The 23,561-nt window shown below is 38.1% G+C and overlaps 2 protein-coding genes across 5 annotated transcripts in view; one reads left to right on the forward strand and one right to left on the reverse strand.

Annotated features, from left to right (window-relative positions):
- The first annotated feature begins 125 nt into the window (after positions 1–125).
- The window catches only part of LOC105264500 (glycosyltransferase-like protein LARGE2), a 71,901-nt gene continuing 48,465 nt past the window's right edge, over positions 126–23,561 (forward strand). The window contains exons 1-4 of one of the 2 annotated variants that reach the window (XM_011301418.1): positions 126–1,016; positions 1,718–1,830; positions 1,925–2,108; positions 21,722–22,269. In XM_011301418.1, the coding sequence (XP_011299720.1) occupies positions 902–1,016; positions 1,718–1,830; positions 1,925–2,108; positions 21,722–22,269 (960 nt within the window). In that variant the 5' untranslated portion in view covers positions 126–901. Of the gene's footprint in view, positions 1,017–1,717; positions 1,831–1,904; positions 2,109–21,721; positions 22,270–23,561 lie in introns of those variants that run through there. The other variant, XM_011301419.1, reaches the window with a different exon arrangement.
- LOC105264499 (uncharacterized) lies at positions 7,538–10,057 on the reverse strand. 3 transcript variants are annotated; one of them, XM_011301416.1, is made up of 8 exons: positions 9,971–10,057; positions 9,546–9,910; positions 9,143–9,389; positions 8,792–9,064; positions 8,616–8,711; positions 8,215–8,510; positions 7,960–8,137; positions 7,538–7,767 (listed from the first exon to the last, which is right to left on the reverse strand). In XM_011301416.1, the coding sequence occupies exons 3-8, from the start codon at positions 9,384–9,386 to the stop codon at positions 7,634–7,636; spliced, it is 1,221 nt and encodes a 406-aa protein (XP_011299718.1). In that variant the 5' UTR covers positions 9,387–9,389; positions 9,546–9,910; positions 9,971–10,057; the 3' UTR covers positions 7,538–7,633. The 3 variants fall into 3 exon arrangements, with proteins under 3 accessions (XP_011299718.1, XP_011299719.1, XP_011299717.1); XM_011301417.1 differs by having other exon boundaries at positions 8,215–8,267; positions 9,546–9,917; positions 9,971–10,018; XM_011301415.1 differs by having other exon boundaries at positions 9,546–9,917; positions 9,971–10,018.

Consider the following 23,561-nt stretch of genomic DNA (forward strand, 5'->3'; position numbering starts at 1 on the left):
TAGAAAAAAAAAATGCGGTTAACTACATGGGTCATAAGTTTTTTATTTTTTATAAAAAAACTATCTACTCTTAAACATTATGACCTTTTTTACAATCACCTGCGAACGATTTACAATCGATTGTATGAGTTCGTTTTTGTAATTATTGATAATTTGCGGCTAATTACATACTGCTAATTTCTGGCCCTCTGTTTTTGACTCATACTCTTCAATAAAAAATTATTTATTAATTTAAAAAACAGACTTTTCCAAAAATTGATACGTGAATCGACTGTTTATCCAAATTGTTTTGCGTCGACTGACAAAGTTAAATGTAAAATTATTTGATACTTCTGTTCAATATACGTGCAATTTGAAATAATTAATATTAATTAATATTTGTATTTCCAAATATCGACAATGATTTTCTAAATATGTCCAAATGATTTCCTAATGATAGAGAAAGTCAATTATAGATTATGTAATTATCATTTGCTAAGTATATGACGCTTAAGCTTGAACTCCAATTGAAATCGGTCGTCTCCACATTGTGTTTTTTCCACTAGACAGCCATTCAATTGAGGGTTATTAATTGAATACAATGTTTCGAATCTAATGGAATTAAATAATTCGAATTGAATAAACGAGAAGAGTGCTTGTTCGTTAACGGAAATGAATTTCTATACATGAAATTTCAATGTGGCAATGTCAGCTCAATGTTTCTGAGTTTTCAAAATGAATTAGAACGGAAAGTAACTAGTAATAAGTGATAGTGTAATACATGTAAAAGAAGTAGAATATGGTAATTAAATCCACGAATTAGGGGCTTCTTATTGCGCGTGTTTAATGCATTTCATCGTAGTCCAATCAAATGTTACAATTTCCGGTTATTATGCAGATAGTGAGTTAAATTGTTTGTCACATGTTACCGAAAATAAGTAGACATGTGCGGCGCATGGCAATGCCTCGATCATGGCTAAAGCGCTTCGCAGTCCTGATCACGGTATTAATTATCATCTCTGTTTATATATTTAATGGTGAGTTAAAATTGAAGTGAAGAATTTAATAAATAAAAATCATTAATAAATAATTAACTTGAGGCCCGGTTGGAGTATCTGATTATCTCGTATAGATAGTTTTCATTTCTTTAATTTTTCATCTGAAAATTGGGGGGGGGGGGGGGGGGGGTTTAAAAGAAAATATGTTTTGTGCGGTTAGCGGAGCAATATTTTACAAAGTTGTTTTTTTGAAAAATTAGTAAACATTTTTATGATTTTTAAAATATAAATTTACTTACCGATCATTGGCAGATATCTCCGAATTAGATATGGAAAAATTGAGGTGGTGATCAGCTGGCACTTTGTCGAGTGAGAAGAGGAAGAGTAAAAGAAGTAGGATCAACGTGGCAGAATTTAAGTTAAATGTTCAAATGTTTTTAAAAAAATATATCAGTATGCATTCATTGTACCTCTTCCACCCCCCTTTTATAAAAAAAAAAATAAGAAAAAAAAATATCTATACGAGATAATCAGATACTACAACCGGGTCTTAAGTTATTTTAATTCATACTGTAAATCCAGTGCTTTTATGTTTGGATTTTTAGTACATTTTTATATATTATAGTAGGCAATATTTATCAATTCTCTATATTGAAACATTTTCAATACACATATGGAATCTTCCGTTGACGTTCTATTGATCGGTAGATTACCAGATTTTGAAATTCTTTTATCTTCAGGCCAATTGATCGAGAAGAAAACACCAACTTCAATCACTATCATTACACCAAAAACGACCACTATCGACACTTTTCAATTGAGTAAAGCTGATTTCGTTGGGGCGAATCTACGAGTAAGCTATTCTGAAAACTTATGATTTGTATTGTTTTTTTTGTACGATATTCTGAAATGTTTTTAATAATTTAGGCTTTTTTGAATTCTTCTAGAAAAATTGCGATCCGATCCATATTGCTCTCGTCTGTGCCGGATCCAATGCCAGTCAATCTTTGACAACAGTAGTCAAGTCAATCATGTTCTATCGCTCTAGACCGCTACACTTTCATCTTTTGGTGGACGAAATATCTAAAAATAGCCTCGAAACATTATTTAAAACGTGGAACTTACCGCAAGGTATTGACTTAAACTTTGATTTCAGGTGATTTTATGTAGAATCTGTTCAGTTTGAGTGTTCATTTTTCAAAGAAAGAAATATACTGAATCTTAAGGTACATTAAAATCCAGACAATTTAGAGAAGCAGGTTGAATAATAGATAGAATATTTTAAAAGCCTCTGATCACTATAGTTAGAGAATGCTGTACAGACGAATTAACGTGATTGTGAGAGGGAGACTACTTCAATAATCCCGATTTCTACTACCTACGCTCTACCGGAAACAAAAAGATATAGATTTATTTTTTTTATGTATATTTCTCTTTCCTACTATCATTGCGGTTTTATAGGCGATACTCGCCTTCTACCGTTAGGCCTCTCCTTATTATGCTCTTTCTTGTTTTCTGTTTGCGGTTGTATGGACCGACTTCTTTCAACTGCACCCACTCGGTTTGTACTGAGGGAAACCATAGAAAACCTCACTAGTGCAGCTGACTGGTAATGCAGGGAATCTGCTGTGTTTATCAGTCGCACTGACTCAGTGAGCATAGTAGCTCTCTACATCCGTGCCTAACGCTAGCAGTCTCCATCTAGAGCGTGTAACTAAGCGGACACTCATAGTTTATAGGTATTAAAATATGAGAGTTTATTACTTTAATTATGTTATCTGACTGATTACAAGGATTACGACTAACACATGTCGGAGCCCGATTTGGATCTACCTTCTGCATATCCGAACGGCCTTTCAAATACATAATTGTTTGTCATTACTTGATCAGCATAATCCAGTTATGCTGGCAAGTGCCATGCTGACAATGCTGGATGTCCAAATATTTGACAAAAACCCACTTGACCTAGATCTGGGGCATAACAGTATTATTTTCTGGAGTTTCATGAACAGACAGATTACAATGTGCGCAATTTTAAGTTTGTGAGGCCCGCATGGATACCTCAATTCGCCCTATGCCTCTCTTGCCTAATGCATATCTTTATCTAAATATGGCAAAGATCAATGGATGGGCATCTATGGATACAAAACTTCAGTTTTTCGATAAAATAAAGAATACATCTCGACACATGCAGTCATCTTGCGTGTCGGCGGTATTTATATCCCTGAGTTTTCTACTTCCATTAAAGACGAAGTAATGCTAGGCCCATAAAAGGTATCTCATTTTGTTATTAACAAAATCTAAAAAATGAATAAAAATTAGTAGGGCGCGCGGGATGATAACCTTGAGTTGAAAAAGAACTAGTTTTTGTTCTTTTTATTGTTTCTAGCCATTGCGGTAGGAGTTTAGGATATAGAAGAAACCTGGAATAGGCTGAGGCATGGAGGGGGGGGGGGGGCTCAGCTCATAAAGGTTGCTCGGGATTATCATGGAATTGGAAAAGATAACATGCTTAAACGTAAATCCTTTCTTCCTTTCTTGGAGTCAATTCCTCTGGTATTGTTGATTCATTCACATTGCCGCATCCTTCAGAATTATGTAGTAATAATCGAAGAGCTAGCTGTGTTTAGAGATGGAGGTGATATTATCGCGAGGTTTCGGGATGTATTTAATGGGTTGGATTGATTTGATTGGCCCGAAACATTCGTTTAATTTGTTTTGGAGTTGACTGCTGTATAAACGACACTTTTTATTTTCTTGAGAATGTCGATAGAGAGGATCGTCACCAATTTGACATTGAGCCAGGTGTACTCCACAGTAGTAGCAAACAACTGTGTGAGCAGTTCTATAATGGAAGTAACCTGTTATAGCTAGGGTATCGGGTTTGATTCTGTCATAGCACCATAGTTAAAATGAGGCTAGACGCGTACTCTCCGTGGTAAAGTGTGGGTGGCTTATTATATTCTTTTTTGTGACAGGTTCCTCTTAGGTCCAAGGTATCCAAGATTCGTCCAGGCTTTTCGAAAGGCTAGGCTTAGTCCCTGAATATAATAGCCAACGTTTCATCTTCTGGATATTATTTCTTGTACAAATTTTCTTGTCGCTCCTATTGTGTAGATAACAGTATCCATTACTGTTGGAGCTTGAACAATCCAATAGAGGCATTGTTTCTTTTAGACCGATGAACTTTTGATGCATGCGAATTTTGAAAATGTGGGTTAATTCGGGATAGTATACGTAGATATCCGTAACGTCTGGGGGAGATGAAGTATGGATTCGCAAGAAAGAGTTTCGGATTTTTCCTTGGAGTTCCCAGGGGAGCTCATGTCTTGTTTCAGTGAGGTGGTTGTTCACGATCTGAGCCGTCCTTGATAAGCGCTCCTGAGGATAGGGGGGGGGGGGGGGGCAGTATTGTGTGTGTCTCGAAACTGGCGTCCATATAGCTCCATGAAACTCCTTAAGTGATAAGGGTCCCGTAATCGTCTATATATCCTTGAGCATCCGTAATTATGCTCTGTTGCAATCTTGTGTAGGTCATTTGTGTATGACTTCCCTATGCCTTGTTTCTTTTAGTAGTACATGGAGAGAAAAAGAGTGAAAAAAATACGTAAAAGTTCTGTAAAAATTCATGTGTGAAAGGTAAACGTGGGGCGAAATGTAAAATCGGAAAAAGTGCCGATCATTCGGAACACTTTACCATTCGGTCGGTAAAAAGTCACCTTTGGAGGTAGAAAATTAACGATACTCAGTTCCATAAATTTTGCCGGGACTGGAAAGTACGATTCTAACCTCGCTTTGCTCGGTTATATCGCTGTTTCCAGTCCCTACGAGAATAAAATATTGTGTGCCTCATGGGAATAAAGTATTTTCTGACTCAAACTCAAAATACTTTACTCCCTAGAGCCACAATATACTAATTATCCTTCCGACAATAGGAATTTGCCGGGAGGCGTGATCCGAACATAGACAATGATCCGCGATCGGGTATGACCAACAGTCGTACCAACGCTGTCTAGGAATTTTTCAATTCGGTCACGTAAAAATTACGGTACATCACGTAAAATTCAAGTGAAACTAGATAATTTTTACTTCACTCGGAATAATTTTAACCGGAACTGTGGTAAATTTTACAAGTCCGTAAGAAATTACGTGATTGTCACGTAAATTTTCCAAAGCAAATAATAAAATTGACTGTTCGTCTCTCATTTTTTCCCAAATTTTCCAGTAAAAATCAAGGAAATGACGCTCCAGCCCACGATTACGTGATTAGTCATATAATTTTTCCTGGGTTTTCCTCTCCGTGTAGTTGTTGTTGTTGCTGTTGCATGAAGCAAACAAGGAAGGAACAAGTAATTTATAATTGCTTAGGTTTTTTTTTTCAAAAAAAAAAACTAGTAATATAATTATTCGGATACATAAAGAAAAAAAGGACATGATCCTCCCTTTTCCTAAAATCGTTGGTATCCTTTGGGGACAAACGCTATTTTACGCGATTAGAATGACCTACTTTCGTTTGATTTGCTTTTAATTGCATTCTGATGCCACCATCAGACATAACGTGCTTTATTTGATATGGTCTCATGTGATTATCGTCTAATTTACTTTTTCTGTTTTCTTTCAATAGATAAATCGAATCTCTCATTTTAAATTGTTGAACATTGAGTTTTCTATCATAGTATGTTTTTGATTTTTCCTTTGCCTTGATCAAATGTTCGCGATCGAGGTCTCTTATATTTTGTAGTTTAGTAATTAAGGTCCCGATGTGACTGTGATATGTTCTTATTTGATTCTGAGTGAAGACGAAGGAGGTACGGGCTGTTCGTCCGAAAAGTCGTTCGAAGGGGGTAAAGCGCGTGGCTTCATAGACACACGTATTATGAGAAACGAGATCTACTGCGCACTCCATGCGCCGAATTTGAATTTTGACTTCGGATTCGAGTTGACCAATAGGGAATCAGCCTTACGAGTTTCGACACAGGCGAACTTCATTTACCTATCTCTGCTTTCGTGATAAGGGATGTCGCAAGATTTAACAGTTCATTCAACAGTTTCAGTTGTGAAATATCTGAGATAATCTGCCAATACTTTATGCGATCGTTCTACTGCTCCATTTGATTGTGGGTGAAATGCAGTTGTCCTTAATTGTTTTATCTTAAAATATTTGGCTAATGATTTTATTAATTTGCTCATAAAATTGGCCCTTGATTTGTCAAGATTGTGTGGAGAGTGCCAAATATTGCAATCAAGTACTTGGATTTGGTATTTGCCACTTCTACGGCAGTAGCTTTAGCTAATGGGGCTTTCATAAAAATTTTCGTAAGGTCATCCTGCATCGTTAATATATAAATGTTTCCGGCCTTGGTTTGAGGTAGGGAGCCTACGATGTCCAGTGCAACCCGGTGGGACGCGTCGATTGATGTATCAGTAATTATGATTGGCTGTTTAGTTTTCATTCATAATAATTTTTTCTTCTGACAACGAGGACAGGGTCTGATGGAATCTCCCATTTGTCTTTTCATTCCTTCCCATTTGTATTTCTGTTTGACCCTGGAGGAAGTTCTGGTCACTCCCTTGTGACGTCCTCCCATAGATGCGTAAGCTTCACTAATTATTTCGGGTCTATCAATCTCGTCAGGGATCTTCACAATATTTCTCCAGATGATTAATTTAATTAATGTATCCTGGAACGTGTCGATTATCTTATTTTTCAAACTGTCCCATGAATTAGTATGAATCCCGTCTGGAGAGTGGAAGAAGTTATTAACATTGCATTGATTTTTCAATAGAAGATTTTTCAGAACAGTAAATATTGTGACGAGGCAGAATTTTGCGCCCCCCTTGCTTCTAATTAATACACCTTATTTTTTCGTTAGATCTAAGTTATTCTTTTTTGCCACCGTTGGGCAACCCATCCGCAGATATTGCTTACCCACGCCCCCGTTTCTCCTCCACCCCGGCACTCACTCATCATCCTGGAGGAAAGAAGATTCCACCTGACAAGGAGGAATCACGTGGGGCGCCATTTGGGAATAAATGTATGGATAATTCCCGTCGAAGGCACAATATTCGGGAGTTTAGTATAATTTAAAGATGAAAGGCAATTTTCTGTAATTTAAGGGAGGACCTAAAACAATAACAGGGGTCGAGATGGGGGGGGATTTGAATAATTACTGGGGGGGAGTTATGTAGATTGAAGTTTACTCTATTCAACAAATCCTTACAAGAATCGTAATACAAAAAATAAACCAGACTTTTTGCCAACTACCCAGGTGGGAATTAACAACTGGCCCAGGCCTGGTCAAGGCTTGAACCAGGACCAGAAAGGCCTGTCCGAGGCTTGGATCAACCCTGGTAGGAAACGCTGGTCAAGTTAGGACTGAGGCTTGATCCAAGCCTAGGAATTTAGCATGGACCAAGCCTGGTAATGTACCTTGGGCCGACCCTGGTAAATTAGATTGTTCCAAGCCCTGAAATTTAGATCGAATCTAGCCTGGTTATACATCGTCTACAATAAAAAGTCATATTATCTAATAAAGAACGATAATTATTTGTCTCTTCTTTGAAAAATACAAAATTTTTTGGAATCAGTTATAAATGTTAGAATAATATGATCAATGATAACGTTAGAATACTATAGATGTTCTACTGAAGCGATGTTATGCAGAGTTTCGAGCTCTTTTCCCCTCAGCGGCTCCTCCATCTCGATCAAGTGCAGCCGCTAACCAGTTACTGGTAGTTGTTATTAGCATCATTTCCTTCTCTGACTTCTTATATTTGGCTTTGAGAAAGTCTGCAGAGAAGGCAATTATGTATAATGCCGCGACACTATGATAATTATATTTGTAGCATGTATTTTGAATACTAGTAGATTCAGAGGAAAATTTTAAGACATTTTTCATAGTTCTGGAAAATTTCGATAAAAAAATTAGATAAAAAGATCAAGAAATATATTTTTTTAAGAAAGTGGATTTGATTAACGAACCTCTCATGCATGCGTAACTCATTTTTTTGCTGAAGTTCTTCTTTGCAACTCCACGTGCTGCACGACCAATGCCACTGTAAAGAAGTTGTACCGGCTTATTAATGAAGAGGGGAAGAATTGTTTTGGTATCCTTCACAAAGTCATTCGAACTCGACGTCTCATCAGTCATGACCTCCATCTGAAAAAATTATTCCAAATGATTAAACAACTCCTACTGATGTATAATTCTGGTCGTTAAAAATTCAAACTATTCACTAAAGCAGCTCGACGTTGAGTGACGTCCTCGACATTCTCAGCATTGTCTAAATCTAACAATTTCTCCCATTTCTCAAAATCTTCTAGAGTATCGAGTGGAATTTTCATCCCCAATTTGTCTCGAACCAAAACAAATTTCTCTCCAATAGGCATCATAGGAGCTTTCATGGATTGCTTCAATTCACTTGTGTGATTACTCATGTCCAATTGATGGCATCTTCTCAAATTGCGTAATTCTCCTTTATAATTATATGACAGAAGGGCTAAAGATGCATCCAGATAGTCAGCAAAAAACACTGGAAAAAATGCACAGCTGTTAGTAAAATTGATCAAGATTTATGCCTTCGGAAGGGAAAGACTTCTCTGAATTTTTCTTCTACAACAGAACTTAGAAAATTTACTTTTTACAGGATCATTTTGGTTTTGTTTTCTCAATTGTTGCAGACGATCTTCGCAATGGGTTTTCGGATGCATCTGATTAGTGGCATTGTTCGTGGCTAGAAAAGAGTGAAATGTAACCCAAAATATTAAAAAAAAATATCTAACAGAGAGCATGGATATAGTGAATAAAATATACCTTCTACTGGATGCATTGACCTGATATCACTTTGTAAGACACTAGGGGCCTGAGTTCTGTCACTCAGGGAATCAGCATCTTTTCGGGATCGCTTCGGGGATACAATGGACTCTTCCTCAATATCCTCGAGAGAATAAGAAGTCTTTAGCATGCTTGCAGCTCGTTTTCGTGTGATATCAAGTCCATAGGCACTGTCCACCTCAGAATGAGTTTCGACGTCTGAACGAGTTTTATAGAGCCTTTCAAGCTTCTTTTTAGCTTTTTCGAACGTGGCTGTGGAAGGCAAACCACCCCTTGATGTAAAAATAATTTCGGGAATGTGCAATCTAATTCACTAACAATCTAATTCACCTGCTCTGCCAAGGATTTCGATCTCATAAATGTTCCATGAATTTTGGAAGGGGCGCTCTTCTTGCAGCCATTGTTCAAGTTTTGGCCAATCTTTTTTAGGACGATAGTCACATAAATCTTTCATGGTTTCGCGTTTTCTCACCCATCCATCAGCAACAATTTCAATGATCTTTTTCCCGTCAGTGAATTCTCCCAGGAATTCGACGAGTCGATACCGATATTTATGGCTTTCCTGATCACTCATTATCTACATTAAGCGGAAAAATTATTTCAAGTGTTGGGATGTTGCTTACTTTGATTTTGAGGTTAATTGAATGCCCTTTTTTTCTGCATTCCTTCACAAAACTTATATTTCAGTACCGATGAACAACAAAATAATTTCGTGAATAACAACATGACTTACGTAAAACTCTACGAATAACGTGGCAGTGGATGTATTGTACACATGCACGTTTCTGTGGAAACGCTAAAAACTCTGAAAATGGCGGACTAAAAAATTTAATGGCGTTCCCAAATAACTCCACAAGCGTCTTTACACAACACAACAAATCAGTCTCGTTTCTTTTTCCAATTTCCACTTTTATTTATCCACAATCGATCGAAAAAAAAATGTTTAAGCCGGCAATTTAGAGGAAGAACGCAGAAAAAACGAACGTCCACCTTGAAGCGCTCAACACCACTGAGGACATGTACTGCCCCCTCCCCTCATCGCCTTTGCGATACGCCGCCATTCCGCACCGATGCATATATGCAAGTGCTGTTAATAGTCTTCACGCTAAAAATTAAGCTAATAAATTTTCGTGGATTTTCCATCTATATAGTACTCACCGCCATAATTTAGTCAGGATCCGTGTGAAGCAGGGAAATGATGTACTCTTTCTCCTGAATTATCAACGCTATGCACTTATATTTCACCTGACTGAGTGATAAGAATTCACTAATATTGGACCACTTCTTGAGTTGAAACACTCCAATTTCTGAAGAACGACACGGCGCATAAAATACATCCTTCGTTCTTTTAATTCTGAACCCCTCCATGAAAATATTTTTCTGATTCTCCACATGATTTAAGCTTTTTTCTTCTATGTATAAATTCGTGATCCTGAATAAATTTCAATCGGTCAATTGTACAATATTATTTGGGTCATTAGTACGTAAGACAAAATCATGAAAAGTGACAGACTCCAATGAAACAAAATTTTCTCCATTTTTTAGGATCCTTTCATTTGTTTTCATTCTCTTCACATTTCGAATCAGTTCACGTTTCCTTATCCTGATATTTTGACCAGATTCAAGAGCATTTAGTGGATTGACAATTTGAGGTAAAGGCTTGGCTCTGCTGCTGACATAATTTTTCAATTTTCCAATGTAAGCCTCTTCCCAAAATGCAGAGTAATCATACAAAGCTCGAAAATACTCTGCATCATCAGGTACGTGTAATAAATTATGAAACGTCATCGTTTGGGAATCATCCCCATAATAAAGTGGCAGGATCTCAAAAAAATCTGTCAATAATTTTCTGGCTAATTTCAGATGGTTCACGACCCATACATTATTGCAGAGTATACGACATGACACGTAGAGTAGCAAGAAGTGTTGATACCTTTCTTCATCAAGGACAAATTTGAGTATCACCCCACCTACATACAGTAACAAAAATGCATACTGAGTGGCCTTCCAATGTGAAATATCTTCTGCATCGAAATTCTTCCGTTGAAACTCTGTAGGTACGAACGGCGTCACGGAATCCATCAACTCCTTAAAAACACGCACTTGAGCTGTTGTTAATTTGTATGGATTTTTCTCCCTCTTCACCCACTTTTCACCCAGGATTCCCAGGATCGCATTTAAGAACAAACAATGCATGATGTCTATGGGAACCTGTCTGACTGAATCGAATCCAGGGATGATTATTAGAGGTGATACGAGTGGTTCTTTCGTTGCTGGATCCATCAAGTGGTGTTCAGATCGAGTTTGGGTATTGAAGGTGTCTTTTGTACGTAACGAACATTTAGTTTTTGGATAAATTCTCTTTTTGCTCCGCGTTTGACCTTCAGTCGTACATCGTTCACACCCATAGAAAGCAGTCGCACCTTTGATACATTTTAAAAATGCTCTAGCTGGATTATCAGCGATAATAGTTGCTATTTCACATTTATATTTTTTACCATCAATATTTATTCCCTCAGTAATCAGGTTTCTCAATTCTTCCACAAAATCTTTCAAATACAGCGATACATTCTTGGGCTTGGATTTCCCATAAAAGGGAGCTACCACAAATGGAGTTGTCACATACTGAGAGTGAAGAATTTTCATTGAAATTGGCCACATTTGACCCTTTGAATGAAAATAAACTCTCATTCCATCTACATGTGCCACAACACTAATTGTTTCTTCTGTGTACACATCTGGAACAATTCGTTTCTGTAGGCCATTCTCAATGCCAAGATACACATAATCACCAATTTCATTTTTGTGAGTGAGTAGATTTTTCGCTTTTATCTTATGTTTGAAGCCCAGCAATTGGTGAGCAGTCTGTGGCAGATCTGTAAAGCCCACGCTCTTCCATATTTGTAACATTTCAGTCACAGCTTTTAACTTTATGGATCCAATATTATTTATAGCCCATGGGCGTATCATCTGCTCCAAATTAGAGGGTTCAGGAGATGCTGCGTTCTGCTCTCGAACCATTGTTGGCTCCTCTACTCCATCCTCCTCCTCGTCCATGAAATTTCCTTGATTCTCCGCACAGAAAGTTAAATTTTCTGTGAAACTTCCAACAGGAATGTCATTCGACGAAGAATCATCACTAAAACTCTGATGGAATTGGTCTATGCACTCTTTGAGGTTACATTGATCGATGTCAACCCAATCATTCTCATTTTCTTCATCAAATGCAGATGATAATTGTTCAGATAACACCTCATCATCACTACTGTCGAAGCTATTAGATACATAAGACTCTCGGAATTTCGTCAACATTCGATATTTTCTCACTCTTTCAGTCGATTTAGGATTACTGCGTGTATTTGATGCCATACTATTAACAATAATCTAACTACTCGTATATGGAAGGTTCTATACTCGGTAACTCGTTCTGAGAAGAAGTCATGAGGCAAAACACTGACACAATAACTGTTTTTTTTAAATAACTACAACTATAAAGTTACCAGCATGTGATCTCTGACGTCAGCTGTACAAGGAACTATACTGTATAGTGAATCCTATACTAAGAGACACTAGGCATTATCATGGCTTGGGTGACGGTCTTGAATACAGCCTGGGCCAAGCTTAGTAAGTACAGGCTTGAATACCAATCCTGAGCCTAGACTGGGCCAGGTGTGGTATCTAAGGCTCATATTTACCAATCTTAGATATAGACTGGTAGCACCATCGGCGTAAGCCAGGGCCAGCCTGGATAAACCAAGGCTTGGAAATCAAGACTATTCCAAGCTTGGACCGGTCGTCAAGGCTTGGCGCTTCCTACCTGGGTAATCAATTCGAGTATGGGGGGTAAGGCCAACTCACTTGCGGCTACGCCAAATACTATCACACAGAAAAGAGGTGATCCTAAATCTTCAAAAGGGGTGAAATGAGGGGGGACCGAATGGAAATAATTCATAGGGGGTTTAAATGACAACAGATGAATATGAATTTAATAGAGGTCCGCCGTTGGGGAGAAACTAATACGGAGTAGGGAAATTCGTTGGAGCAAAGAATAAAAATGGGGCATTCACGGGAATGGCGTCACAGCAAACCTCCCGCTTTTCTTTGGGGTTTCTCCTCCTTCCTTCCTTCTTTCTCCTCGATTTCTCCGGGTATCCTCTCCAAACTATTCTGCCACACAATCTTTCTCTCCAATCTCCTCTAAATAGTTCTTCCAATAGTTCTTCCACACTAGTTCCTCTCCTCACAATGATTCTCATAATAGTTCTCCTCACAATAGGTCACTCCAGCAATATCTCTTTATAGGGTCTCTTCACAGGGTCTCCTCACACAAATTCCTCTCCTCTCAATAATTACTCTCTATTACTCGGGGCAATGACTCGTGGGGCAACTGTCGATCTGCTTCGCCGATTATCGGTGATAATCGGGTGTGGTTTTTCTTCTCGCGGGACGTCCTCTTCCTTCCGGGGTCACGTGGTTGCACAGGGTCTCCTCACAAGTTCTCTTCACAGGGTTTCTTCACACTTCTCCAACATTATTCTCTCCGGGACAATGACTCGTGCCACAGCTGCCCCACGAATCACTGTGACAAGAAACCCGGGAAAGAGAAACCTGTGAAGAGACCCAGTGAAGAGAGACTTGTGTGAGAGGAGAGAGTTGAGGAAAGAGAGACCTGAGTGAAAGGAGAGAATTATGGAGAGAAAGAGACTTGTATGGATTTTTGTGAAGTTGGACAAGTTCGAAGAGTTTACCCAGGAGAGGAACGAAGGAAGGCAGGAGGAAAGTGCCCCAGGACTGCCGAAAGGAGAGTTGCTAACGTCATCACCCCTGAGTGCCCCATTTTTGTTCCCTGCCCCAACGAAGTTCCCTGCCACATATTAATTTCTCTCAACGGTGAGCCTCCAGTGCATACATTTTCTTTTGTTGTAAGTCAAGCCGTCTATTAATGAATGAATGAATGTTTATTTCCAAATTTTCACTGTATGGCTTTATACCTTTTATAGTTAAGTACAGTTTTACAGTTAGGTATTGTTTATATTCACGCGTCGTATCTTAATTACATTATTAGATACATTAATCGGAAAGAAGTTGATAGTTCACGTGCAAAAAAACAGCCCCATAAAGTTACTCCCCATTTTTATTTCGAACTTGGAGGAGATGTTGCTGATAATTCCGCTCACTTCTTGTCTCAACCCTTTGCTGGGCCATCTCGAGGTTTCCATTCCCAGGATGGGAACGTTAGGTACCTGAAAGCCCTCATCAGTGCTACGATCTCCAGACTGCGGCGCCTTGCCTCGAATCTCCATATGTACGTTGAGGTGTTAGGGGCCAGTCCCCTCGCCAATTTCACGTAGCGGCTTTGCATTTTGTCTGCTCTGCCTGGCTCTCTCCCAGTTTGCCGTTTTCCTCAGCCCATTTTGCCAATCTCTTTGCCATAATTTTTGTTAAGAGTTTGTAGCCCACATGCAGCAGGGAGATTCCCCGATAATTCGATGCCTTGTCTACTTCTTCTGATTTGTCGATTGGGTAAATATGGGCAGTTTCCCGCCCCTCTGCCAGGAAGAATTTTATAACCTTGGGGATTGTATCAGAATTAACAGCGCTCAGAAAAATTTTACCATTGTGACTGGAGACCAATGCCTGTCCCATGAATACGTTGTTGTCAAGTGGTATTTTGGGAAGATATCCTACTGGGGGGGAATTTTCGGCCACTGTTAAATAAATCACTTTCCTGTTTCTTGGTGGAAGAATAACTACCAATAACAATGTCCTTCGTTTTTTAGTTCCAACTTCTGTGTGGAATAACTTATTCTGGTTGATTAGTCAGCGAGGAAAGGGGTACCTAGTATACCATCTTGCTGAAGTCCCAACTCGTTTCCTACAACGTGAAAGTGAACGTTTTGTCCGAACATAGAAATTTTAACCGACCCCAGGGTAATCAAACTTGTTGAGGCAACTCAACAAGAGAGAGCTGTCTATTTTATTCTCCGCGATTAGAACGTTTTGTTCGATCAAATTAATTTCCGCGCCGGTGTCGATCATCAGGGAAAACGGGGTAACTTGATTTCATTTTTTCAAAATGATCGTTGGCGTATTGGACGTATTGTTTATATTGAATCAATTGAAAGCTCTTCTTGGGCTCGGGTGGCGCAATGTGTAGCCTTCTTCTCCATACGTGCGCTGGACGTAGAGGGACGTGACTCGTTTCCCGAAAAATGTTGATCAGCGTCTTACCTTTCGCGTTCAATTCTAGCTCCTTGATATTTTCTTTTTCGGCATTCCTGAGTTGTATGACCCTTGAAATTACAGTAATTACATATAATGGATTCCGGATAACCATGCTTGTGGCCAACAATCCTCCTCTGTGTGGTTGATTTTTTTTGCAAAAATCACAATATTTTTCGGTTCGAATTGTCTTGATTCTAGGTAGCTCCGAACGCTTGCGCTATTTTCGATTTCCATGCAAATTATTCTTTTTGAATTGGGGCCGTTGAGAAGTGGGGAAGTTGCCATGTAATTCGTCTCGTCCTTGTTTTTCCTTTTCGGCTTCGATAGCCTCCCGTATCGCCGAGTCTAAATTCGAACATCTTGTAGAACTGACCTTTAGACCGTACTTCAGGCCTCTAGAAAAATACCGGATTGTATCCTGTTCCATTTCTGGCGTAGGTATTAAAAATGCAACGACTGGTTCATATTTGACTTGAATTAGACGACCCAGCTTCCCTTGTAACTGAGCCATGGATTCAATGGGAGCGAACAAATTGCACAACAAAATAATTGGGTGCAGCGGGTAGGGCATAGACAGTTGCGGTTGTTTCGGTATTTTGACTGGGTTGTATCATTTGGGGTGATGCTACGGCGTGTAAAGTGTTTTCGTCTTCTTCTGAGGATTCAGAATTGGGAATTGGTATTGAAACCGTTTTTATATCACCATCAGTAAGGGGCACGTAGGGTTCGATTTCTGTTTCAGTTTGTATGTCAGTTTATAATGTGAGATCGCCATTGCTTGTTGACCGTGCTGAAAGCTTTTTCCTGTTTTGAGAATTTATTGGAGCAAGTTTTCTCCTTGATCGTAAGCCCATCATTTTTCCGTTTTATAACAATCGAGTGCCTGCTCGGGCGCCAAAATTATGTTGCGGTTCTGGAGTCAGTTTTCTTTAAAAGAATAATGAAGACGAAAGGCGCCCCTCAGGATGGGATGAATCGTTCAGATTTCGGAGGACCATGAAACAAAAGTAGTTCGAGAACGTGATGTATGGAACAAAGTGCTAAAGCACACCATGAAGGGTTACGAGCATAATTGGGGTACTTAAAAAATTATCTATTCCATTTAGAGTGTCTTTAGACCAAAATTAAGGGTTCCATATTTTACTAAGAATTCGGAAAAGGGAAGTAACGATTGAGTATTTGGAAAAGAAGGAGAGAGAGGAACAACAAAAGAAAGAGAAAACAATCAAAAGGAAAAATGGAATGTGTGACTTACAGTGATGTGTTTGAATAATACGCGTGAATGTCTAAGTAATATGTTAATCGCTGTGGGCAAGGCTGAGGATCTTCAGCAGATGAACGCATCTTCTCAGGTGAGTTGGATGTGGAGATCTTGAACTGATGAGTGTATCTTCTTGGATGCGGAGATCTTGAGGTGGCGAACGTATCTTCTCAGGTGAGTTGGATGACTGTTCTTTGGTGAATTGGATGTGAAGATCATGTTGCTAGGCAGAGGTAAAGCATGGGAGAGTAACTGCACTGAGATTTTAGAAGATCGAAATTTCAAATAAGAGTGCCACGATGATCACCGTGGGTTCGGAATTTTATAAATTAGATCCTGGGTATCTATCTCGATATCTCGATCGTTAATCTTGCTTTGGTTGTGTTGGTTCATGTTGGTGCACTCAGAGCTCTGCCTCTTTTAAAGTCGGTTTCTGAGCTTTTTCTGAGAATCCGTCAATATCCAATTGGTCAATCGTTATCAGCATAAGAAGAGATTTCTTTACGGATAACGGTCCCTTCATTTTCGAATAATTTCATATTTTCAATGCTAAAAGATCTTTTTGTCGCAGCGAAGATGCGTAGAAGCCCGGATTTATGCGGTAGTGGTGGGTGTCTTTTATACTCTTTCCTGGATTGGGCATTTCGTATTCCCCCTTCAGGTCTTAGGTCAGTCCGATTGGCCGCCCTTGTGCACGTGCGGTGAGATGACAATGGAATTTTATTATTGGAATAATATCCAAAGGCAATGTATAGAAATAATATCTCGCCTCTTTCCTATGATATTCGGCGGTGGGTATGCGTCTGTTTATTGTGTCTTTTTTTTGCAGAAATGCGTGGCCTATTGGTTCATTTCTGAGACCCGCGATCCGCGACAAAAGATCCAATATTTGACCACAATCGTTGCAGGATATTTACCCTGCTTAAAAAAAAACTCCTAACGTTTTTTGTCAGCAATCCATTTTTACCATACGTGCCTATATACGTTTCGTACTTGGCAACTGCTGGACTATTGCGCATATACTATGTATAGAGTATTCCATTCCAAACCGACCACCCTTGAACCTGACACCTTGGGTTTAATGGAAAGGTTTCCATCCTTTTCTCCACCATCAAGAAAGTTTCCTAGAATTAAAAAAGTTTTACTTAACGCAAAAGAAGTTATGAATTGTTCAAAAAGTGTTTTTTTTTATTTTGCAATAGTCATCACTATTCAAAACTTGACCTTTTGGTAGCTTTTTTTTGAAGATTTTTATTTGTGAATTAATTGTCCGGAAAAAAATACAAAAAAATACAAAATTTCCACCTTTTTTGAAAAAACCCGTTGTTTGTCTGGAGTACGCCATTTTTATTTTACTTTTTTTTCCTAAAAAAAAATTTCAACTAATTTTTAACTTCTTCCTCGACTAGTTCTACATCGAGCTGACGAGGGATTCCCTCACTTGGAAGGTCGTTGGCGTAGGATTGGGGAGAATTTCGTGGAGGATTAACTACTCGCGTAATTAACGGATAAGATTAACGGATCTTAATGATGATATATCGACTATAAGGATTAAAATACACGATAATTATTACGCGGTATTACTGAAAGAGACTTGAACGTCTAACTCGTCTGACTTAAGGCCTGGAGTTCAGAGGACCACTCTGGTTAACTCCCGATCGTACTCTGATATCTCCAGAGTTCTCACGATGTCTTCAAAGCTGTTTCCAAGTCCTAACTTGCTGAGCTGAGCAGTCTCACCGGCAGTTGCCATTATTGTGTTCTCGGTATCACCACTGCCAAGGCAGTCCAAGAGCTCGCCATACCTAGAACTGGACTTCTAGCTGACCGTGGAATTGCTGATCACAGAGTTCTTACAACTCTGTGGAACTGTTGTTGCAATGTCTGGGTGACCGGAATGAGAGATTTTCCTTGTTCTCATCATCCACCTTTGTGTTTAATGTTAAGGATATCTTATTTCTGAAAATCAACGTATTTTTTCATCCTAATTCGTCTCAGGTTCAAAAACAAAATTTTTTTTGAAAAAATGTATTAAATTTTAATAAAGGCTATTTGAAAATAAGAAAAATTTTATTTTTTTAATTCATAACTTTTTTTGTGTTGTGTGAAATGTTTTGGGAAAATTCTAAAAAATGTTTCTCATGGGGTAGAAAAGGATGGAAAACTTTTGGCCAGACCGAAAAGATTTTTCTCTTTCAAACTCTTTCAAAAATGGTTAACTTTCTCTTTCAAACTCTTTCAAAAATGGTCAACTTCGTATAGAATTTGACACACTCCATATGTGTATTATGTATGTATTCTAGACCTTGTAAAAACTCTGTGATACATTTGTTTTTTCACGTGGCATTCACGAGAAATGTGTACTATATGCTCTACATTCAGATGCCTATCTCGGGTTATCAGCGGTTTTTTTTTACTATGTTCATTGAGAAAATTGTTTTCCCATTGAATTAGCACGTGAAGATGGAAATTGCATCATTGAACTTCGACTGAGGTCATCAACGCGATAAAGGTTCATTCAGTCGTTGCATCTGTTTGTAGAGTTGGAGAATATTTATGATTACGTAACTACACCTCGGAAAATTATGAAATAAGTGAAAAAATGAAAGCTTACAATAGTCATTCATTTTGAATTTGAAACTAAAAACGCATATAATATGGTGGACAAAAAAAAATAAATTGTTCTTGAGAAGAAAGTAAATTGCACCTTCCGTCGTAAGTTATGAGTTCAAATACGAGTACAGCGTTAGAATAGTGATTAGCGTATGACTCACCACAACAGAGCGTGGCTAAAGACGAAGGTTAAAATCACGATAACCGTTTTCTGAAAAGAAAAAAACATGAAAAAGAGGGAAACATTCTGATGAGCATCCTCCAATCCAATAGTACATCTATCGTTGAATCGGAAACTACGTGCAAGAATTATTTCAAGCTAAGAAAGAATTTATTTATGTTACTCAGCCTGCTCTAACTCGGTAACACAAAGTAACACATGTCACACGGTCTGAAAAGCATTTTAGCAATATATTTGATCAACATTTTGCTAAAATATGTTCCCAAAATACGTTTTAGCTCTTGTAGCATAAATTACTATTGTCGTTTACAACCATGGAAAATAATTCCCCTCACATTCTCAGGTAATACGTGGATCATTTCGAACGATGCGAATTGTTAAAGTTTGTTTCTGGGAGAAAAAAAGTAACAAATCTTAAAATTCCCAAAATATTTTGAAATTGTTATAATTCTCTTAACCTCTCTGGGAATATTTTCCATCAGTATTGTTACGAAAATATCCTAGGGTACATATATTCCTAAATGACAACGTTCATGCAGTCATTTAAGAATAAATCGAAAGTCTATATTACATTATGTTACATATTACCATTTTGGTAAATGTCTATTACTTCCACACCCCCCCCCCCATTCGCCCGTCAGTTACTGATACTGATATTGTTACTGATTTTCATCTGGATCGATACTTTCTCAGCTCCTGAATCCGAAAACCGTATGTGGGGGAAAAAAATAGTTTCCTCCCTACGTTGTAATTTATATACCGCTCTTTGCGCTACCCAGCGCACGGCGAGGACGTAGCGGTTGTCGGCCCCATAACAACACATGTTGATACATTTGAAGATCACGGACAATACAAAGAGGTATTATTATTATTTACCCACCTGGCAGCTACACCTCGATCGTGGACGCAATCGATGACCTTTAATTTGTGGCGTAGATGCCCGATACGCTTATAAACACCCCGCTGCTTTTCCTGCAGCAAATTCTGTAATTAAATTATAATTAAAAATTATATAATATTGTGTTCATACCCATACCGAGCTCGCACGCAGCAATCTCGTGACCCCTCAGTGGATGGCCCACTTTCGTGTATGTAAGTTCAGTCAGGACTCAGGGTGTAATGCCTGAAAATTGTCTCAAGGCACGCTGTTATTCTTCTCTCTGCTGGGACGCTTCTCTCGAATACAAACTCGCTTACCGAGTTTCATGTTGACCGATCTACAATTCCATACGTACTGGCGTGTTTACAACTTTAAATTATCGAAAGATATTGTCAGTGACCCGTTGTTCTCTAATTCTGCGTGTAAACAGAATCCCTGAAAAAACATCCCCGGAAAAAAAATCCCGGAAAAAAAATTCCGGAAAAAATATCCCTAGAAAACATACCCCCGGAAAAAATATCCCTGGAAAAAATATTCCAGAACAAATATCCCCGGAAAAATTATCCACAAGAAAAATTCTAATATTTAATTCCTAATTATAAATATTTAAAAATCCTAATTTTAATAATTTAATTAATAAAAATTAGTTAATATAAAGGATAGAGGGGAAGCGGGTGAATCACAAAATGCATTTTCGAAAAAAATGCCTTTATTTATTATGACACATAAAAGGGTTAAGGGTTCGATTCCCCATAAAATTAAATCATGTTTTTTTTTCTCAAATTTTCATTTAATGTGTTATGTGAGGAGTGGGAGGGGGCTTCGCCCCCCCCCCCCCCACCTCCCTACGCCCCACCATCCCTTTGGGAAAATATGTACATAAAAAAAAGGGCGACAGAAATGAAATGTATGATTGGGCGGATATTTTTCCCGGGGATATTTTTTCCGGTGATAGTTTTTCCGAGGATATTTTTTTCGGGGATATTTTTTCCGGGATATTGTTTCCGCCAGCCGTGTAAGATTTTGTGGAACCGGTTTACTCAATAGAAGTATATATAATATTATATATTATATATATTTATATATATATTTACTTTATTTTTATTTTGAAATTGATTTCCTTTTCTTTCGTGCTTCGGACCTTTTCATTTTATAATTTCTCTTATTCTAGCTTAGAGTCTGAATCTGAATGTTTGAATTCCGATTGTTATATATCTATCGTTGAAAAATGAAATGGAAACTCATGTAGTAGCACCACAAAAGTAACCACACGCGCGCGTAGCGCGCGTTCATCTCCCGTATGATAAAAAATCCCTCCATGACTCGACTGAGAGAAATGGATGTTGAGCCTATAACACAGCTTTCGAACATATGAGGCGAAATAAACATATGGTTAATTTTTCACCAAGTCTAATGCACACTATGTCTGTGTATAGTATATATATATATTAGAACTGAGCGCGCGCCTATTGACAGTCTTTGAGTATCCGTTCATTTTTCGATACGATTTGAAATTATCGAAGATGATCGAGGATAAATATTATTACCAAATCAAATTTTAAATGATTTTATTATTAAATTAATTTTTTGATTTTATTATACATCTCAACTAAAAATGAATGAGGAGCCGATCACTGTCAATAGGCGCGCGGCGCGCACGCTCACCTGTAGTAAGAAAAGAAACAACTTAACTATTTCAATATAATTAATTATTGAATTTATGATTTTGATTCCTTACGATTTTTTCAGTAAATGTGTCGTTTTATCCGGTGGAGCCTTGGGTTCCTAGAGTATCATGGATTCCTAATAAGCATTACTCAGGTGTTTACGGGCTCTTGAAACTCATTCTTCCCGAAGCGCTGAGTGAGGATTACGTTCTAGTTCTCGATACAGATGTAACGATTCTCACAGATCTCTCCAGTCTCTGGGATCTGCTCAATCAATTTAACAGTCTACACATGTTGGGGTTAGCTGAGAACCAGAGCGACTGGTACAAGAAAAATTTGGCAACCGGACAACGTCCCTGGCCCGCTGTAGGCAGGGGATACAATACTGGCATTATGTTGATGAATCTTAAGGCCTTGAGAATCAACAATTTTCATGATTTGTGGGTGGATTCAGCAAACGAGGTTTTGCAGAATATTTCTAATTTCACTAGTTTAGCTGATCAGGATGTTATCAATGCGGTTATAAAAAAATATCCACATGTTATTTACACATTGGACTGTACTTGGAATGTGCAGTTGAGTGACCATACCTTGAGTGAACGGTGCTACATGGACACTGAGAAGATGAAGGTAAGTTAGTAATGATCACGAAACGTGAAGGAACATGCAGGGTCAGTATGTGACGAAGATAGCAAACAATCGCGAATTTAGAGTATTTATTTTCGAAATGTAGGATATTCTATACTATATAAATAGAACAAATAGTTTTCTTTTCAATACAATTTGCCATATCGTCGTGGAGCCTTACGTGAGCAAGATTCCGGAGGAGTGAAAATAGAAACATTTTTGTATATAATGACCGGAAGTAAAAATCCAAAGGCTTTCAATAATGCCCTTTGTAAAACTTTTTTTGATAAGTATCTAGTATGGAGATACCCAACCAATGCAATGTTCCGTAGAGGTGTGTATAGATTCCTGTCACCTGTTTCAGCATCTGCAATCTTCTTTGGGCGGAACCATCGACCTTCGGAGTTATGATTTTTTTTATACACCGCTCTTTGCGTTATTCAAGGCCACGTCGAGAACAAAATTTTATTTCGATAGCTCCACTAGATTTTAATAGAAGCTATTGGTTTTCAAGGTAGTTCTGTCATATATTGAAATAACGTTGAGATTTTGCTGAAAATTGGTATATTGATAGATTTTAACGCGGAAATAATTCAGCCAAATTTTTAGAAACCGCGATGAGCAACAGCAATAATTATTCATTTCTATATTTTTCGACGATTAAGATGGAGGCTGATGGCAATTCACGTTTTTCACAGAGGTTTCTTTTCATTTAAGATGTACAATGTCCAACGATTAGTTTCATACATAACTTTTTGAACTATGTTTAAAAACATTTTGCGCCTTAGAACATTGTAACTCATGGACACTACGTGAAGAGATTAACGAATTTGTAACGTACGTCACTACTCCAGAGAATAAACAAAACTTTATTTTTCTTGAAAAATAACTCTATAGCCAAAATTTTTTCTGGGCGCTGGTCAGTGAAAAAGTTTTATGAAGACTCCTCTCGGCTCAACCCAAAATTACAAATTCAAAAACTCAAAATTGCTGGCAGCTCACTTATAAGAGTAGACCCTGCTTGTTATGAAGAGGGGAAACGATGCCCCCTCTCTGGCATTCTCCTCTATCTCAACAAAGAAGCCCCAAGTTTTCCATTCGTAACGAAAAATTTTAGAATTTGCATGAAAAAGAAAATTGAACATAAAAAAACACAGAATATTGACTTCGGGTTTCGCGTTCCCGTTACGATAAAATGAACCTAGATTGAATGAATCCATCCCACAATGAATAATACAACATTACTGAATGTATTAATTCAATTTGATATATCCTGGCTGATCAGAATAACCGAA

Source organism: Fopius arisanus, unplaced genomic scaffold (genome assembly GCF_000806365.1).
Source record: "Fopius arisanus strain USDA-PBARC FA_bdor unplaced genomic scaffold, ASM80636v1 scaffold00022, whole genome shotgun sequence".
Lineage (NCBI taxonomy): Eukaryota > Metazoa > Arthropoda > Insecta > Hymenoptera > Braconidae > Fopius > Fopius arisanus.